This window comes from Lepidochelys kempii, chromosome 19 (assembly GCF_965140265.1).
Source record: "Lepidochelys kempii isolate rLepKem1 chromosome 19, rLepKem1.hap2, whole genome shotgun sequence".
In the NCBI taxonomy this organism is placed as follows: Eukaryota; Metazoa; Chordata; order Testudines; family Cheloniidae; genus Lepidochelys; species Lepidochelys kempii.
The window spans coordinates 7,957,975-7,975,724 of NC_133274.1; the positions used below are offsets into that span (position 1 = coordinate 7,957,975).

The window sequence follows — 17,750 nt, forward strand, 5'->3', positions numbered from 1 at the left end:
GAGAGGGGCGTGGTCCTCCTCCGGCCCGCCCCCGGCGCGTAGTTCCGGTGCGGCCGGAGGCCGGAAGTGGCGTGCGGCGTGGGGGCTGCTGGGCGGGGGCTGCAGGCGGAAGCGGAGGGAGCAGCGAGCGGAGCAGAGGTGAGTGAGGGAGCGGCAGGGCTGGGGGGCCCCGCCCGGGCAGGGCGCGGGGGCCGCGGGTCAGAGCCCCCCCTCCCCCCCACCCCAGCCTGGGGCACTCGGCTGCCTTGGCTCAGGCAGGGGCCGGACTCGGGTCTCCTGGAGCTGGGGCAGCGTGAGCAGCCGGGGGGCAGGGGTGCGCCGGGGTGAGGGGTGCCTGAGTGTGGGTGGGGGAGCAGGGCCCGCCCCCAGGTCCATGGGGGGGGCGGAAGGTGCCTGAGGGGGTGGGGGAGCAGGGGCCGCCCCCAGGTCCATGGGGGGGGCGGAAGGTGCCTGAGGGGGTGGGGGAGCAGGGGCCGCCCCCAGGTCCATTGGGGGGGACGGTGCCTGAGGGGGTGGGGGAGCAGGGCCCGCCCCCAGGTCCATGGCGGCGGGGGGGAGACAAGGAGATCAGGACTTTCTGTCCCAAACCAAATAACTATAGCTAAGGTGCTTCTCTGGTCACACATTAAGAATTGATGAAACTTCATTGGGAATATCATTTTAGGGGAAATACTTCTGTTTAGTCGTCATATGAGCTGCTTTCTCTGACTAAAGGGGCTTGCATGGAAGTGGGAGGGTGGTTGTGTGTGTGAATCTGCTACTCTAGAAACAAAACAAAGTTAAACAGGGTCACTTAACTATTCAATAAGTAACAAATATTCATAAGTGTGCTTCTCTTGCTATGGTCAGTTTAATAAAGACTCTTACAGATGTCATCCGTTAAGTCAGGAAAAGAGGTTTGGGCTTCTCTGACAACTTCCTGCCCTTACGGTTGGCAGTAAGCAACACTTCTGTTGTCAATCTGAGCTTAACAGGAAGAGTGCATCCTTTTGACTGTTACTGAAATAAGTAGATCCAAGTACTTTGCAGGGGAGTTGCTAAATTTGTGTGTATTCATAAAGCATTTTTCAGTCCTCAGGTGGAAGGCTTACTATACCAGTGTAAAGTGCTGTAGAGCTCTAACAGTGTAGGTCTGATTTCCTCCATTTAGCACTGTTCTGTGAATTGAAGTAGGAGTAAATATAAATAATGGTGAAAAAATCCTCTAGTGAAAACCTTGTGTGAAATCTGGCTCAAAATCTAGAAAGCGGTGATCCCATTCTGCCCTGCTCGATTTCACTTTAGTTCTTTTCGTGTTCTCTATGTATATAAATTTCCCCACTGTATTTTCCACTGAATGCATCCGATGAAGTGAGCTGCAGCTCATGAAAGCTTATGCTCAAATAAATTTGTTAGTCTCTAAGGTGCCACAAGCACTCCTTTTCTTTTGCGAATACAGACTAACACAGCTGCTACTCTGAAACCTGTCTTTAGTTCTTCTGAATGCCAGTTCTTCACTGTTGACGTATAAAAAGAAAAGGAGGACTTGTGGCACCTTAGAGACTAACCAATTTATTTGAGCATGAGCTTTCGTGAGCTACAGCTCACTTCATCGGTGCCACAAGTACTCCTTTTCTTTTTGCGAATACAGACTAACACGGCTGTTACTCTGAAACCTGTTGACCTATAGTCATTAAACTGAAAGCTGGGCATTTCACATGCCTATTCATCTTTCTGCAGATGTGTAGTGTGATAGATTGACATATTAGAAAGCAAACCAGAGGTGTAGACTAAAGAGATTGGTGTCTCTCAATGACTCATTCAGACATGAGAGGTGAACTTGGGCACTGTGTCCAAATTCGAACTACAGTACTGCATATGTCTTAGTACTGCAGTGCCGGAAGAATTTTCCTTTAATAAGAACAGGCCAGCTACATCAAACCACTGGTGCCTCTCTACATGTCACTCTGATGTTCCCTTTCTCTTGTTCTCTGTACTGCTGTTTTCTCCTCTCACCCTTCCATTTCACAGTGAAATTGATATCTCAGTTTCATGATCAAAATGCAACTGATCATCATGTCTTCACTATGCTGCTCCACTGTCACATAAAATTGGAGCAGTGGCTCTTCTGTGCTAAAACTCAGGATTTGTCATGCCAGCTTCTGGTACCATGCTAGAAGTTGCCAACATCTGGATTAGATACACATGGGAATGAAGGATTGGATTGTAGGAAATTAACCTGGGAAAAGCACTCTGTCCTGTTGTAACAAAAGTTAACATTCTTCTCTCAGAAAATCAAACGGGAGAAAAGTTAAAATGGATGTTTTGTGATTTTGAGGACTCTAGAATACTTCTCAACTTCTAAGGAGCCTTTTGTGTCCATGGTTTATCAGCTTTAAACAAAGCAATCTCTACCCAAGGAAGCATATTCAGAACTCCTTCGGTCCTGGATCCGTGACGCAAAATTTAGTACAGTGTCAAACTAGCTTAAATGTTGAGGTTCCAAATTATTTGTAAGATTAGGTGTAGGTTACGTACTCCGATTTTAAAAAGAGGGAATCTGTGCTAGACTATTCACCCTGACAGGAAACGTAGCAAGATACTCGACAAGTGCAAATCTTGTATTCCAGGTAATTCTAGTGAACAAAGATTCCTTCAGAGTCACTTCACTCTATTAACACAACTTCTTTCTAAGAAGTTTGTTTGGCACTTTTTATTCAGGTAAAACTTCTAGTGACTTCGGTGGAAGTTGTTACTCAGGAGTGCTGAATAGGATCCAAATAGATGGTTGACTTTATCTCTCTTATCTAACAGAATATCAGTATGGGATAACTTTCTAAATCCGAAATAAAAAGTTGTAATTCTGAGATATTGGCCCTAAATATCTTAATTTCAGGACCAATGTCAAAAAGTATTTAGACTAGAGAACCTTGTGTCTTGGCAGCAATCAGGGACTAGCAGTAGCAGTGTATTCACTGCTAGGCCTGGCAACTCCCAAGATGCATCAGACCCTAAATCAGTCACTCTGATTACTGTCTTGCTCTCCTTCAAGTAAAGCCTGATTCAAATGGTGTACTGAACAGCTAGTTAGAAACAGATTCTTAAGCTTTTAGAAGATACAGATCTCGGAAGTAGTATGAAACCTCCCAGGAGGTCAGCTGAGAGTGTCAACTTAGTCTTTTATTTTCTCATCTTAATTGAGAAATTGTCCCATCTTAGCTCCTCAGGACTGTGGAAACAGGAAGAACTCTTAATGCTGTTGGCAACATGAGGCTCACTACTGCTCATACTTTGCAAAAAGTGAATCTGAGCAGAGGTGCACATCTAAATCTAAGATGTGGGGGACTATTGAGAGGTTATAAAACTAACATTCAGTTATACTGAAAAATGATTAAACCAGATGACAACAACATTAAAATCTCGTATCTTGATCTGCCAAGCTAGAAGTACTTCCCCAAACCAATATAGATTATATCCGGACCTGTTCATTTTACTAAGCACTGGACTTGGTCTGGTTATTGGAAAGACTGTCAATCCCTGACTGACACTCCCCAAAATAGAAAACTCCCTCCGGTGCAGTATTGTTTTTCTTGGATTAATTAGCAGTTATACCTCTTATTGTTTTGAGTCCTGTACAGGGCAGATTGCTAGGTATAGTTGGAAGGCCTATGTCTGTGCCAGGGTGTGTTTACCTTCAGGGCCGGAGAAAATTATCTTAATGTTGGCAAGTAGCTTAAAACCAAAAATATTTTCAGATACTCTGGAGGTGGATTGATCTCTCAGCCAGAGTGAAAAGCGTGGAGGTTCAACATGAGTTCTTAACTGGCCTGCTAACAGAGCTGAAACTAGTTATAGTTGGTTCTTGAAGACTTGACTTGTAACTATTAACAGAACAACAACATCTGAAAAACTTCCCATATAAACAAGACCTAAACCTAAATTCTGGAATATAACTCCAATGTTGTAGTCTCCTCTGAACCTCAAACTCTTGGTTATCCGAAGGGCTAGCCCTGATGTTTGAATTAAGATTTCAGTTCAGAAAGACTTTGAAGTTATCCAGGACACACACTGAGACAGATAATTTTTGTCCACTGCAATCTGTATCACCCCCCCGTTACAGAAAGTGGAATCTCAGTTTTGTTTGTATCTCATTGCAGTAAAGAACTTCAGAGAACCAAATTAATCTATAAATCGTGGATTCTATAATTTTATTACATTTTGTTTCAGCATTTCACGTTATATTAGATGACTGCTCAACCAGTGCAATAGTACGATCTTTTTTCCTCACAAAATTCTAGATTCTGGTTTGCAGATTCTATTCTTATCAATATCAGTATGATTCTTGTCTGTATAATGAGATGTCTCTTTATTTAAATAGCACCTTGATGCTATTTACATCTGGAGGGTAGAAGAGAGAGCACAGCAAGTAGTGTGAACTATGCTATGTTGTTCTGGTGAAGGCTGGCTGAAGTGTGGCAGACTCCTTCCAGAGTTCACATCACCAGCAATTGTCACTTGGTGCAGTGGCAGCAGAATCAAAGTGATTACTTTATAAGCTCCGTCCTAATGCAGAGGGTGTCTGTCTCAACTAAACAGATGGTGAATTAATTTCATCTTCATGTGGTGCTAGGTTCACAGAAGTGACCGCAAATGCCATGCATGTAGGGTTTTCCTGGCACAGGCTACAAGCTGCCCAAGAAGATTCTGACAGATCAGTGGTGGGAATGAGGGAGTCCATCTGAAGTTCTGCGGGATCTTTAGTAACATTACTCTGGTTTCAGCAGCTTGCCTGGGAGGGGTGTTGTGCATTCCGCTGTGTACAGGCCTGCAACATGTTGAATTCCTCTGGGCTGGAAACTGTCCTCCATCTGGGTTCTTTCATGTTATTCATAATCCCTATCTGAAATGCAGACAGACACTCAGGGTAACATGATCTGATCAGATTAGAGCCCCATATGGACTGGAGTAGGGATCAGTGGTGCAGAATGGCAGCTTTGTCTGCTCACTGTTCTGTAAACCTGAGATCCTTTTGGAAACATGCTTCATTAAAACATGTATGGAACTCACTTCCCTGAGTTTCTGGAGTGCAGCACCTACAACTGATGGCAGGTTTGGGGTTTGGTTTTTTTTTTTTTTTTTTTTTTGGTTCCTTCTGGAATACAGGGTGGGACAGGAGGAGTCAAGAGCTACGTCGTCATCTTTGTTGTACAGAGTGGGATTCATGTGTACCTGGGGTCTCCTGCTGAGGTAGAGCACTGAGATCCTGTGCTTGGTATCCTGCACCCTAGGAAATAGACGAGAGTTGATCATGTTGCCTACATTAGTGATTAACATCACACACGCACCTCAAACTTCTCTAAACTCTTTCTTGCTGTAACTTGTCTAGTAGCTGCTGATCACCTTTCTATAGTGAACTAGAGGAGAGGCTGTTCCAAGGAGGAAATTGCTCTCTTCCTCTCTGAAGTTGAGTAAATATGCTGGGGTAGAACATTGCATCAGATCCCTCTCCCCCTATTCCACCCCCATCCCATCCTCCTTTCTTCCGTGTTTCAGTGGCTCTTTTGCTGGTTCTTCATATGAAGAGAGTGATGAAAGTGACCTTGTTTTTCCTAGTGACATCAGTGTTCCTTGTGACTAATGCTGGATCCTCCATGGGATAGGGGAAAGTAAACATTTTATAGCACGATTTGGGAGGCTTGCAAACAAAAAGCAAAACTAGTTAAAACTAGTTAAGTTTGATTTACAAGGCAGATCTATTCTCAGCTTTTTAAATAGAGCCAAACAAATCTAATTTCCTTTTTGAGTATGTTAGAGCCAGTGACTGAAGATGAAATTCTTCCTGTTAAGGTTCTGAGCTCTGGAGGCCGTCTGCAATAAAAGGAAGTTGTGTGTTCAGGCTGCAATCGTGATTCATGCTTCAAAATGTCTTAATGTCTGGTGATAAGATGGAAGCGTGTGACTGGCTGCTTGCTGACCCTTCCCTGCATTCCCTTTGGGTTAGTGTTCAGAGGGTGAACTCTGAAGCTCTCTGGTGCTGAGCAAGGCAGGAGCTAATAGAAAGTTTTATTTTACTTCTCCAAATGAGAAGCTTAAATGACTAATGTGCTTAAATCACCCTGGTCCATCGCTGGGAGACTAGTTCCCCCAGGATAGATAGAAAGTATTAACAGGGGACGCATTGTTTCAGAAGCAGCTTCGCATTCTGCTCCTGTGCAGCTGCTTGTCTTGGCTTGTGCCAGAAATGTCTTGGTTTAGCATGCTAATTCTGTGGGTTGAGACATTGCTGGAGTCTTGGAATTCAGGGGTGGGTGTGGCCACCTCAACTGTGTTTGCAGAATCAAAACCACTGAAACTTATCTGCAATTATCTCTTCTAGCGAAGCCGTTACACATGTAGAAAAAGAACCAGCCCTTTGATAGCAATCATACTACAAGTCAGTTATGGTCATAATCAGAGCTGTGGTCCATTTTCCTGTATTCTGTATGCAGAGTCTTATACCTCACCTACCGCCATGGTATCTGAGCACTTACACCAAAATATCTGAACGTTCTCCTTGTCAGTCTAATATGGATATGCTATGAATTACCATGCAGTAGACACTATTTGGTCATTATGGATTGGCCAATGGAGCCCTCTGATGGGTTCTGACAGCTGGGCTATCAAAAGAGTTATCTGAACAATGGGTAAGCGTGCTACATAGTCTAAAATGCCTAAACTGGGTGATGTGAGGCTAGAATAAGATTCCCCCTCTGACTGGGGAATGACTAACATTCAGAATGCTAAGTAAGCCCATCAGAATATTGAGCATTCTGATGATGTGCGTGAGGAGCTAATTGTGAGTAGTCTGTCTCTGCAGGTGGTGAGCAATGACAGATATGCAAAGCCTGGTTGAGCGGTTGGAGAAGGCTGTGGGTCGCTTGGAAGCTGTGTCCCAAAGCCCTGGCATGTATGGAGATGACTCTTCCAAAGGTAGGGACCCTCTGCTGCAAATCCCTGTATCAATACTGAACACATTGTACGGTTGATGTTGATTGTACTATACATTGAAAGTACCGATTCTGGAAGATGCTCTGCAGAGCGTGCAAGCTGATGTTGGGTAAGCCTGAATAGCTGTACCAGGAGGGGAAGTGAGTTTCACACAGATAACATGCCGACATACACTCAAATGCAGGGGGGGCCTGTGGTTATTGTACTGTTAAAACAAGAACTTCCTGTGGGTGCAGTACTTCCCTTGTCTCCTTACAGCCAAGCTGCTTCTTTCTTAAGCAAAAGTGCGTTTAGACCAGCATCCATCGGCATGCTTGAGGATTAGCAGCAGTGCCACATATACAGTAATTCCTCGCTTAATGCTGTAGTTATGTTCCTGAAAAATGCTACTTTAAGTGAAACCATGTTAAGCTAATCCAGTTTCCCCATAAGAATTAATGTAAACGCAGGGGTAGGTTCCAGGGACATTTTTTCGCTAGAAAAGACATACACACACACAGTATAAGTTTTAAATAATTTAATACTGTACACAGCAATGATGATTGTGAAGCTTGGTTGAGGTGGTGAAGTCAGAGTGTGGAAGAGGGTGGGATATTTCCCAGGGAATGCCTTGCTGCTAAATGACGAACTAGCACTCCCATTGTTGTTAATGTATCTTCACACTCTACAAGGCAGCACGAATGGAGGGAGGGGAGACAGGATGGCAGAGGGAGACAGACACACCCTTGTGTGTGAGATGCGCATTGCCCCTTTAAGTACGCTGACCCTACTCTTAAGTACACTGCCTTTTTAAGTAGATCAGCAAGTTGAGACAGCAGCTGCTGCCAGCAAGTTCCCTCCGTCCTGAGCCCTGTCCTGTCCCATACCCTCCGCGCTGTGGAGATGGGGGTACAGGAGCAGAGGGGGACACCCTGACATTAGCACCCCTCTTCCCCCCTCCGCCTGCCCAGCAAGAGCAGCTCCAAGGCAGAGGGCAGGAGCAGCACATGGCAGTGGGGGGAGGCACAGCTGAACTGCCTGGCAATTGATAGCCCTAGGGCGGCGGCTGCACAGGGAATTTAGAGGAGCTGGGGCTGATGGGGGTGCAAGGGGGTGGGGGGGGGCTGCTGACCCTCCCTGATTCCCCACCAGCTAGCTCCAACGGGCTGCTCTTTCTGCAAGCAGTGGCCAAAGCAGGCGACTGCCAAACAACGTTATAAAGGAGCATTGCGCAACTTTAAACGAGCAAGTTCTCTAATTGATCAGCAACGTAACAATGTTAACCGGGAGGATGTTAAGTGAGGGATTCCTGTACACTCTGACTTGCACAATGCTACTCACAAAGTGCTCCGCAAAACTTCAGCGTAAGGAGGGTAGCAGCATTTGCTGAAAATACTCCTGGATACTTCCAGTCTGAGTCCATCTGCTGCCACTTAACACTGCGCACTGTTCTGTTTCCGCAGGAATAGCTAAGTACGTTCAAGCTTTCGACACTCTTCTGGCTGGTCCAGTAGCAGAATATATGAAGATCAGCAAAGACATTGGTGGCGACGTTCAGAAACATGTAAGGATTTAGCTTTCTTTTCCCATGTTGTAAATATATGGCTGACCGCTGCTCTAGACTTTTAAGGGCTGAATAAGAGAAGTCGTTGAGCTTTGCCTCCCTTTCCCCATTCTCTAGAGCAAAGTACAAATATTGGAGGATTCAACACAGGTGTAGATCCCTTGATAACCCACGGGAGATCTCCATCTACCTCTCTATTGTGTATCCCTCTAAGTGGGAGCAGAACTGCCCAATTTCAGTGTTGGTAAATTTTTGTCTTGTCAGTCCTGACTCATCAATTTCTATTGAACTTCTCTCCAAGAATAGGGGCTGTTGTATAAATTGAAAACCAGACCAGATGGCCCAGAATCAGCTGTCTTCATGACTAAACCATGCAAGGGAGGCCAAAAAGATGAACTGGTCCCTGTAAATACTCCTGATATCTATGTGTAGTTACATTGTTCTATCTAGCTATGTTCTATGGCCCCCATTATCATAGTATTTGACCACCTCACAATCTCTTCTATATTTATCTTTAGAATGCCCCATTAGGTAGGGAAACAATATTATCCGCATTTTACAAATAGGGAACTGAAACAGTGAGAGGCCAAGTGACTTGCCCAAGGTCACTTAGAACATCTGTGATGAGCAGGGAATTGAACCCGCATCTCCTGAGTCCCAGGCTAGCACACTGACCACTGGAGCATCTTGTTTGTCTGTGTAAACAATATATCACTGATTTTTTTTTTTCCCCTTCCTCATAAGGCTGAAATGGTCCATACAGGCCTGATGACTGAGAGGGTTCTCCTGGTGACCTCATCGCAATGTCAGCAGCCATCAGCCGTAAGTCTGGAGAACCCTAACGTAGGTCACTCAGAGCTGCATAGGTCTTGGCTAATTGGGAGGAAAACAGCAAGAGCTGAGGAATCTGGGCCCTTAAAATTGCTCCTAAAGAAACCTATCTGGAGTGGAATGAGTTAGCACTCTTCTGATCAGAGTAGCTTGCACAGAGTCTAGTTCCAGAAAGGTTTCAGAGTAGCAGCCGTGTTAGTCTGTATTCACAAAAAGAAAAGGAGTACTTGTGGCACCTTAGAGACTAACCAATTCCAGAAACTGACTCAAGACTCACTGAAACTAGTAGAAAATGCTGAGTATTTTATGGATTTCCCATAACTACCTAAGCTTGTACAATGCACAGGTGGCTCCTTCTCATACCTGCCAGCCTGTACTTGGCTCATATTTCACTTGGCATCTATACTAGATGCAGTTCCTATTTGTTAAGCCATGAATTACAGAACCGAACCTGTGAGACGGGAACAGCGCTGGGAATTGAGTTGATGATACTTAGATTATACAGTGTTCGTAAGTCCTCACAGCACTACACCGAAGATTCTTACCTAGGTAGCATAGGCGTCTGGCTCGATGCTGTGATACCCAAATAAAGGCTAGAGTCATAGGGTCAGTTTTCCTTAGTATGCAGATCAACAATGTCCCCCATGCTGCAGCTTCTCTGACTGGGAGGGGAGTCTGATCCTGCATGCATTGGTTTTCTTCTGCTTATACCTCGACGTATCTAGTGATATGCACCTTAGCCCTTCCTTGCAATGTCCCAGTGGGACAACTGCTACTTCTGCTAATGCTACTTCAGGGTGTCAGGATTTCTGTGCTGCTTCCCCTTTCGTTGCAAAGTACAGTATCACCATACATCTTCAGGGTTCTGTTCCCCTCTTAAACCAGACTGCCTGGGGGACAGAAGTCTGCATAGAAGGCCTTCAGCGCAGGAACCCATTTACCAATTCAACAGATCTGAGACAAGGAAGCCTTGTTTAGAGTGGCTTACTCGTAGCCTTTAATTCCTAGATAGCTTTTTGTAAATGACGTCTTGTGGGTCTCTAGTCAGTTCTGGAGCAGGCACATCCTTGTTTCGTATGCCAAATACTTGAACTCCCTGAAGCTTGTTTACTCAAGCATCCCTTCCCCGATCTTGGCTCTAGATCAGAGCTTCCCAAACTGTAGCCAGGAGTACTTGCTGGTGGTCCGAGAGAACTAGCTGGCCTCCTTTCCGTCTACACCTGAGCAGATAGGAAAGAACAATGAAATGAAGAGCGCAAACAGACTCTTCTTAAAGACACAACATTCTTTGCACTTAAAGAACTTTTAAAAAAAAAATCTGCCTATACTATACTCCATATGTATTGCTGCTGACACAGTGAGATGTATGATCACAACGTATGATGGAAAGGAGGTTGTCCGCACAAACATAAAATCCTACTACTACAAGACCATCTCTGATATAGTTCAAGCTATTAAAGTTTGTCCTATAGTAGAGCAGACCAACCAAATGACCTGGGAAAGCTGCTTCTGAGCAACTGATTTCCTATGTCCAAATCTCTGAATAGACACCGCCGAGCAAGATGCTTTGTGAATATTTAAGCATAAAAAAAAAAAATTAAGGGTCTGAATTGAATTCACAGAAGTAACTTGATTGAAAGTCCAACTCTTTTTCTCTTTAACTTACCCTATCAAGTTTAGATAGCGGAGCAACTTGGGTTTTAATGAACCTGTAAACCAAGACAGCAAAGCAATTTGAAAAGCATCTGAATACTACAGAACCTCTAAAAGGATATTTCTGTCTTCATTATTGATGAGACTTGTCTCAAAGTGCCTCTTGGCTTCGCATTAGTCACAATTTCTGGCTTACTTCCATAGCACTAGTCCAACACAAAACTCTCACTTCTCTACAGGAGGAGCGTGGGGGGCGGGGGCTGTAACTGGAATACTGGCAATACAAAGCTTGTACAAGAGCTGTAGCTTAGGCTTGTGCCAATTGGAATCCATCTAAGAATGGCTGTCTCTGTTTGCCATCCATCCCCTTCTGTGTTGCAGAATAACTTCTCAACGCTACTGAAACCCATTTCAGAGCAAATCCAGGTGGTGCAGAACTTCCGGGAGAAAAATCGTGGCAGCAAACTGTTCAATCACCTATCAGCTGTCAGTGAGAGCATCCCGGCACTGGGCTGGGTGGCTATGGTAAGGACTACAGTGGGTTGTGGGGGGAGCCCGGGATTGCTGCTGCAACAGCCCCTGGTTCTAATATGTTGTATCTTCTCTAGGCCCCAAAGCCTGGCCCCTATGTGAAGGAAATGACGGATGCAGCCATGTTTTACACCAACCGGGTCCTCAAGGACTACAAAGATGTGTAGGTTCAGCTTCACTCTGCAAAGCGGGAGGGATGCAGACAGCTGAATACTGAAATTTCAGTCCCTTGATCTAACTGTGGAGGTGCATGTGGCCCTCCTAGCATGCAGTCCTGAAGGATTAAGATAATAAAATACTTTGGTTCCAGAGATCAGCATCTGCAGTGCTGGTCTGGTAATGCACCATTTAACCTGACAGAACCTTGCCTGCTTCAGCCAAGTCACTTAAAGTTAAACAATACCGAGCTCTTATGTACAAGCCTTTCATCAGTAGACCACAAAGTGTTTCACAGTCTTTAATGTAGTTATCCTCCCAATGCTCCTGTGAGGCAGTGCTGTTATCCCTATTGTACAGATGGGGAACTGAGACACAGAGAGTAAGTGACTTGCCAGAGGTCTGCAGCAGAGCAGTGAATTGAAGCTGGGTCTCCCAAGTCCTAGCTAGTGCCCTATCTCCTTAATTGATCTCCAGAGTGTGGAAATCAAACAGCTGTGAACAAAGCCCTAATGCAAGCTGAACCATCAAGAAAGATGACCCCTCCAAGACATCCCTGAAGCCTTGCCTAGTAAACGTAATACCACTCCTTTCCTTTAGTAGTGGCAGGGTGTGTTTAATACACCTCAGCTTCGGAAACAGCTACGTTCCCAAAAATGTATAGACTGTGACAGGTTTTCTTAGTTTTATGCTATTGGGCAAATCGATGGTAGCAATTCCATTGGCATCCCTCGTGTGTTCACTCCATCCAAAAACCCTCTTAGCTTTTTTCCCCTATGCAGTAAGACATCTTTCCAATATGTTATGCCAACTGAGCATCACCCAGTAGGGTTTAGTTTGTTGCAGGTGTTTTTGTTCTGCAGTCTGTGGACCTTTGACTAGGTGCGGAGGGCTAGCATTCAACAGTGGCTGGCTTACTGACCCGAACGCCCCACTGTCTAATTGCTCACGGTAGCCATCAGGGCTGGGGATTGTAGCCGTTTGCTCTCTCCTTGCATTGGTATTGCTACTCAACTCCAAATAATCTTTGCCAACTAGGGGACAGGGAAATTTAAGGATCCAGTTACAGCCACATGGCTTCAGATCTTTCCTAGATAATAACTTGCACTACTTAGCTTGTGTTTATCTTTGTCCCCTTAGAGATAAGAAACATGTGGACTGGGTGAAAGCTTATCTGAGTATCTGGGCAGAGCTGCAGGCATACATCAAAGAGTATCACACCACTGGACTGACCTGGAGCAAAATGGTGAGTGCTGACTGTATGTTGGCAATCAATACTTCATAACCTAGGGAATCTAATGTTACGGGGACTGTTGCAGCAAGTAGTGATCACTCAGGTTTAACTCCCTCTCGGGCATCTTTTACAGGGTCCTATAGCAAAAGAGATGGGCAATGCACCTGCAGCACCCCCAACTGGTGCTGCTCCTCCACCACCTGGTCCTCCCCCCCCTCCTGCTCCAGGCCCCACAAACTCTGGCTCAGATGACTCTGTTTCCCGCTCAGCACTGTTTGCCCAGATCAATCAGGGAGAAGGCATTACCTCTGGTAAGAAAACTGGGCAACTGAAGGCTGGTGGTGGGCAGCCATTTGGCGAGTAGGTCAACAAAAGAAAACGTTCTAGGTTAAGTCTGCATGGGGTTCTGGGCCACTTATCTGCAAACCCTAAAAAGCTACCTCTGGGATGCAGGAAGAGTTCTCTTACTCAATAGCGTTGCCAGGATGAATGGGCTTGGGCTGCTTAGAACATCAGATACACAAAAGAGCATGGTTAGGATATTGTAGTTTAAAAACGAGCTGGGAGGTAGGGGAGGAGAATTTTGCATGTGCAAACCTGTACACAAATTACCATTTGCACGTTCAATGACCCAGTGAAATGTGGGTGAAACAAAGCTCATGAAAACTTGGTCCTAGATTTGTATATTCCCTACAAAGAGTGAAACAGCTGTGGAATTCTGGCTCTAGTTCTAAACATAACTCTTAAAATCTAGCTCTCAATCTCATATCATTAAATGCTAAAAGCACTTACCTTTCCTCCAGGTCCCTTTCTTCATAGCAATCTTTCATGTTGCCCAGTTCAATGTAGATCATAAACTCTTGAGGAAGAGAACTTGTTTTATGGGTCCTCAGAATTCAGCAGACTGCTATTATAATAGCTGCTGACTTCTGGTGTTTGTTAAACTTGGATCTTGCACACCTAGTAACTTAGCATTATCCAACCAAATGATGCCTGGAGTAACAGTGGTTTCTCTTGTAGCCTTGAAACATGTTCCAGATGATATGAAGACTCACAAGAACCCAGGGCTGAAGAATCAAGGTGGCCCTGTCCGAACAGGACCCAAACCATTCACCGCTCCAAAACCCGCCTGTGCAGCTAACCCACCCAAAAAATCGTCCCCAAAGAAGGAACCGGCGATGCTAGAGCTGGAGGGCAAGAAGTGGAGAGTGGTGAGTGTCCATGTGACAGCCCAGACCGGCTGCTAGAGTGATGGGAATTCAATAGCAGAAGATGGCCCACAAACATCTTTCATTTGAAATAACTCGAAGGTGTCAGCTTGAAGGAACAAGTCCTCTCTGAAGCCTTGTGAATTCTTCAGAAGAGAGCAGGTGACATGACACCTCCAGGCTTCACTCTGTAGCTCTTTAGGGAAACGAGAGTAACTGGTATTTGTCACCCCTTTTCAGGAAAACCAGGATAAAGCCTCCAACCTGGTGATCAGTGACACAGAGCTGAAGCAGGTAGCATATATATACAACTGCACAAACAGTACACTCCAAATCAAGGGCAAAATCAACTCCATCACAGTGGGTAAGAGCTGTGGTCCAAATGGGCTGTGCATGCTGGCACATCAGAGGGCTGTGGAGTGGGAGTTGTAGTACTATGAGCTCTTTTCTTTCTCCCCTGCAGATAACTGTAAGAAGCTAGGTCTGGTGTTTGATGATGTGGTGGGCATCGTGGAGATCATAAACTGCAGGGACATTAAAGTTCAGGTAATTACCCACAACCCTCCTTGTGACTGACTGTATAGAACTCTGCCCTGCATTATGTTGTGGTGCCTTAACAGATCTGGCGGTTTGCTTTGCAGGGGACAAGCTAATGAAGCCTCTTGAGAAAACACATCGAACTCCCTCTATGTAGGGGTTTTCAAACAGCGCTGAATCAAGCTGTCTAAACAGGCTTGCAGAATGGAAAACAAACTCCTCATACTGAGGATAGATTTTGGATGGATTATCCACCCTAAGGAAGGCAGTGTAATCTAGTAGCTAAAGCAAGGGGCTGAGGGTAGGAGTCTGTTCTAATTTCTATCCCAGCATTCCATTTGTGGTGATGGGCAAGTTGCTCAACTTCCATTAGCCTTCCATGGAACCAAGTTAATACTTGCTTCCCTCCAGAGATATGGTAGAGTTCAGTGTAGAAGACTTAATCCCTGGAGGATAATATAAAACAGTGAACTATAGTGGTTCCCTGGGATAAGCAGATGCTACTGTAACCACCTCCCTGCTGTTTTCCTCACTAGGTAATGGGTAAAGTGCCAACAATTTCCATCAACAAGACAGATGGATGCCACGTGTACCTGAGCAAGAGCTCCCTAGACTGTGAGATTGTCAGTGCCAAGTCTTCAGAGATGAACGTCCTCATACCCACCGAGAGTGGTGACTTTGTAAGTGTTTCCTCTTCCTGAAATGAGTGGAGAGAGCTGTAAGGGGCGGAGTGAACAGAGGGGCGGGCCTTGATCAACAGCAGGAATCAGAGCGATTAAGCAGTATGGCGTCGTGTCAGGTCACATCTTGTTCCATTGTCTTACTGAGACAAAAACTAACCCCTCCCAGCGAAGGATGTTCATTGAATGACCTGTCAATAGAGCCCTTCTCTGGTATCTAGATACTGCCCCAGATTCCACCCCTTACATGGTGGATTCTTGAAACCCATCAAACTTAAGACGTAGGTGTCTTCCCTTGATCTGTCTTCTCTGAAGCCAAATTCGCTAGCTCCTAACCAGATGGCACTTTCTATGAAGACACTGTTGTTGGAAGTAACCCTCGACCCTCCTAGGTCCCGTGAGGAATGAAATGTGGCTATGGTAACACAGTGTGATATTAACTTTAGACTTGTTCAGTTTAATCTTCTAAAAAAAGCTGTGACTTGCTAAATGTAGCATCTACTTCCCAAACCAGTTTTTGGTCTTTATTTGGATTTTAAATCAAATTTTGTCCATTCTTTTTGCCTGTGTCCCAAACAACATGTCTGTAGTGCTCAAAACACTAAAGAGCAATACAGAAAGAGGGTAGTAACTTCCTAGCGCAGTGAAAATGATTCTTTGTCTGCCACTAGGTTTGTCAGGCTAGGCAGGACAGGAATAGTCTCTGATTTATATGAAAGACTAGACGTTTCACAACAGATTTCTTTCACCCTCCAGAACGAGTTCCCTATCCCTGAACAGTTCAAGTCCCTGTGGAATGGGCAGAAGCTGGTTACCAGTGTGACGGAAATTGCTGGCTAAGCAGAATGGCATTGGGACTTGTGCCTCCCCTTGCCCTGGCTGTGGGACAAATCTGCTTTCAGATGATTCTCTTAGATTTCCTGTACCTTTCTGCTCTCAAACTGCTTCTCTGTCTTCTACCTGAGAGACACAGCTACCTGCCTTCACTGAAATACCTCGGGCTGGGATTTGGTGTAGGGTGGCTGGTCAGTTGATCATCTGCATCTATCAGCAGGAAGGTGCATCATCCCCCTCTTGTCAGATTTAACCACACCAATCAATTACGTCTGACTCCTGGCGAACTTCAGAGCCAGGATTGGTGGTTGGCCTTCAGATTGTTCCATGGGTTTGTATTGTGTTATCTTCAGACAAATTGTTCATGTGAGAAAGGAATGTTGTCCCCCTGTGAATTGACATAATGGTGTCCTTATCAGGGTCCATAGTTCCCAGCTTGGTAAGTTGAGCTGGCAGGTGTGTTTCAAGAAGGTACTGGGAGCTGCTACTAACTCCAGCAATGTGTACTAATCAGTCAGTGGCATAACAAGATATGGGGAATGGCTTTGCTGGACCAAAGGCTGAGGACTGGGTGTGTAGCATTCCACCTTGAGTTTCCCTTTCAACACTCCTATTTGCTCTGTGTAATTCTCTTTGTGCCATGATGGGGAGCTTTGCAGTAAACAGGGGCCACGGAAGACTGCATTGGAGTAAATGATCCACTCTGCTGTCTGTCCAAGGTTAGAAGCTGAAGTTTCCACTTCCTTATGAGCCCTTCTCCAAAAGGGATCTTCACCCAAGGGGGTCCTTCTAAGCAGCTGAACTCAAGTTCAGTCTTCCAAGACAGTTCTTCTGAACATATCTCTCCTTCCCAGTGAGGGATGCTTCTTCATTCAAAATTCAGTATTTGTTTTGTAAACAAGAGTTCGACTAAGTCAGTTCCATCGTTCATCCTCACTCATGCTGAGTTACTATTGAATGTGACACTGTTCTCAGCCTCTCCCCTTCCCCTGTTGCTTGGCTCTATGCTCTACTGGAGGCTTGCAGCCTCTTTTCCAGGGCCTGCATTGACCTGTAAAGGGAGCTGCATATGCTTTACCTTTGTGTTTCCCTGTCTCTGGTGGCATCAGCAGATCTGACTGCATTTCCTCTGTACATTGTCAATGGTTTTTTCTCTAGGATGAAACTCACAAAATATGCAATTTTTTTTTTTATTTTGAGATTGTCCTGTAACTTGTACTCATCTTCTCCTGAGGCTTGTGGAAAATACCTTTCTTATGTACTTAAAATTATACAAAAGATAGAATAAAGTTCATGCCAACCTGCTCCTTACACGAGCCCTTGTTTGCTGTTCAGAAGGGAAATATTGGAGTGCAGCTAGGAAACTTCTTGCTGAGAATGCAGATTGACACCCCCCACCACCACCCCCTGCTGCTCAAGGGGCTCTATGTTATTGACTAGATTAGAATTGTGTGTGGGTGCAAAGCTTATTGCAGGACCAGACACTAAGTGAGAAGCACCAACACTCCTTTTTTTTCAAATTCATGCTGCCAGCACCCTTGCTGAGGAAGGGAATCTGTCATGGGTATGGCAGTAAG

General features: G+C 45.1%; 1 protein-coding gene across 3 annotated transcripts; it reads left to right on the forward strand.

The window, feature by feature from the left end:
• Positions 1-52: 52 nt before the first annotated feature.
• CAP1 (cyclase associated actin cytoskeleton regulatory protein 1) lies at positions 53-17,484 on the forward strand. 3 transcript variants are annotated; one of them, XM_073317961.1, is made up of 13 exons: positions 53-138; positions 6,836-6,948; positions 8,409-8,509; positions 9,254-9,331; positions 11,375-11,518; positions 11,602-11,687; positions 12,821-12,926; positions 13,048-13,225; positions 13,935-14,125; positions 14,363-14,486; positions 14,586-14,668; positions 15,196-15,339; positions 16,096-17,484. In XM_073317961.1, exons 2-13 carry the CDS (start codon positions 6,846-6,848, stop codon positions 16,177-16,179), a joined length of 1,422 nt encoding a protein of 473 aa, XP_073174062.1. In that variant the 5' UTR covers positions 53-138; positions 6,836-6,845; the 3' UTR covers positions 16,180-17,484. The 3 variants fall into 3 exon arrangements, with proteins under 3 accessions (XP_073174062.1, XP_073174063.1, XP_073174064.1); XM_073317962.1 differs by having other exon boundaries at positions 69-138; positions 6,823-6,948; XM_073317963.1 differs by lacking the exon at positions 53-138 and adding an exon at positions 203-292.
• The last annotated feature ends 266 nt before the right edge of the window (positions 17,485-17,750 follow it).